Raw genomic sequence first — 2500 nt, forward strand, 5'->3', positions numbered from 1 at the left:
TAATGATGATAATGATGATAATAATAGTGATAATAATAATAACAAAAATAATAATACTAACAACAACAATAACAATGATAACGATAATAACAATGATATTAATGATAATAATAATAATGATAATATAATCTTCATTATGATTATGATATTGCTAATGATAATAGTAAAAATGATAATGATGATAATGAAAACAATTGTAACAACAACATCAACAATAACGATAATGATAATCATGATAATGATAAAAATGATCGGGATAATAATGATAGCAATAACAAGGATAAAATCATAACAATGATAATGATAATAACAATAATAATAATGATAACGATGATGATTATAATGATACTAGTAATGATCATGCTAACAATAAAGATAAGAATAATGATAATGATGATGATGGCACTACTAATACTACTGTTATTACTTCTACTTGTGATGATTGTAACAGTAAGGACGATGAGGATGATGATGATAACCATAACAATAAACAATGATAAATAGTATAATGATAATGGTAATAACAGTGATGACTATAGCAATGATAAAATTACCTATAATAACGATGATGATAAAGATGATAATAGTAATACCGATAATAATGATAATTGCAATCATTATAATGATAATGATGATGATAATTGCTATGGTAATTATAATAATAATGATGGCAATAATGATAATGATAACAATGATAATAACGATAATGATAATGAAGATGATAATAATAACATGCTAAAACTCAGAAAGAGAAAAATGCCGCTTGTGCACCCTGGTTATGCCAGCGCCAAGATCATAATCACTCTAGCAAAGGATTCGTGCTATTTGACTTCGAGTGATCCTGCCAGATGCCAGCCAGTAAGCGAAGATAATCTTGCCCAATTGAATCCTTCCCCCGCCCTCGCTCCTACCTTTCTTCCCGTCCACCTACCCTTTATAGGGCCACTTACCGCACAGCGCCACTGCCTCGTCGGAGCCGTCCTGGCACTCAGCCACACCGGAACAAGTCACATTTTTTGGAACACACATCGACCCGTCGACACAGGCCCACTCGTCGTCCCTGCAGGATACACCGGCAGGATCCACGGACTTCTCGACCTCCCAGGTTCTCTTCAGGGGCTCCGAATCCCAGTAAATTTTCCTGAGGGACGTCGTCGGCAGTAATTTGGCTTTTCCTTTTTCTTTCTTCATCTTCTTTCTCATCCCGAGCTTCCTATTTTTCTTATTCCCCGGATTGCCTGCTCCGTCTTTTCCCTTATATATATTTCCCTTTTCCTCTCTGTTTTTCTGGTAAAAGTTCGGCCAGTTTTCCTCTTCTTTTTCCTCCTCGTCCCACACGAACGGGGAGGCGATGATGCTTCCGTCCCCCTCGTCATCCTCCGGGGACTCCTGAAGGACATCAGGAGCCGTGGCGTGGGCGGGATGGCCATCATGAGCCGTGGCGTGGGCGGGATGGCCATCATGATGGGGCTGACTGTACTTACTCACTCCCTTTTGCTGTTGTTGCTCCGTGACATCGCGGGGTAGCAGGGCTGATGATGACGTCAAAGCGACGACTGCAGAAAGGGAAGAAATAAAGAATCAGATATTGGGCTAAGAACTGAAATGTAATTCTTGTGAGCATAAAAAGTCGCACAAATCCCTAAGATTTATGATAACGTTGATTTATTGCAATAGACAGTTGTTTGTCATCGGGTTTTGCTATTGATATATTTTGAATGTCCGCATGACAATATGTCTGATTCAATCATATCTGGGCAAAATGAACAGACGTCTATGTGTCATTGTTTTAGTGTGAAATAACATACTTAGTGTATTTTGAGAAGTTTCCAACGATATAAAAGAATAATGAGTTGCAATAAATCTTTGGAGTTATATCAAACATCTAAACCAACCTCCATATCTTTGTTTTCGTTCAGTTATTTACTGTTGCATGATGTATCAAGATATTCATAATTACAGGATAGATATCACAACATATATGTAAAGTCTGCTTTGAAATCATATTTATTCTCTCCCCCTTCCTCTATAACAGCATCTTCATCCTTATCATGTGGCGTGAATGGACTGTTGGAAAGTGCCTACGTGGCGTCATCTATTGGATTTTTCTTAAGTGGAGTGTCGTAATGTCACGTCCCACTTTAATAGTTGAATAATGGTCCTGAATCTCCTCTAATGTGTCTTACACTTGCCTTGGTAACGTCAATTATATGGCTGAGGATGATTATATCTGCTTACTTATGCACTGCATTTCTGTTTATATCTGTATTGGATACACTCAACTGCTCTCTGCTGACGCACATGTTCCTTATCACTTTTCATCCCATCTCTGAGCCCTTCTCGCATATCTGCTGCTTTATCGCGGGCTCATCCACTTCCATGGAAAAGCCGTAAAATAAACTGGATCGGGGAATTTTTGATCAGCAACGCCTAACCGTCCAAACTCGCAGGGGCATAACGTGAGCTAAACCGCGTCCCCTGATGGCTCTTTGCACTGAAC

The 2500-nt window shown here is 38.5% G+C and overlaps 1 protein-coding gene across 1 annotated transcript in view; it reads right to left on the reverse strand.

Annotated features, from left to right (window-relative positions):
* The window catches only part of LOC122253693 (uncharacterized), a 112937-nt gene that overhangs the window by 80917 nt on the left and 29520 nt on the right, over positions 1-2500 (reverse strand). The window contains exon 2 of the mRNA XM_086546376.1: positions 951-1556. Within this exon, the coding sequence (XP_086402502.1) occupies positions 951-1556 (606 nt within the window). The remainder of the gene's footprint in view (positions 1-950; positions 1557-2500) is intronic.

This window comes from Penaeus japonicus, unplaced genomic scaffold, assembly GCF_977035675.1.
Source record: "Penaeus japonicus unplaced genomic scaffold, GWHDUDI00000001_assembly GWHDUDI00000018, whole genome shotgun sequence".
Lineage (NCBI taxonomy): Eukaryota > Metazoa > Arthropoda > Malacostraca > Decapoda > Penaeidae > Penaeus > Penaeus japonicus.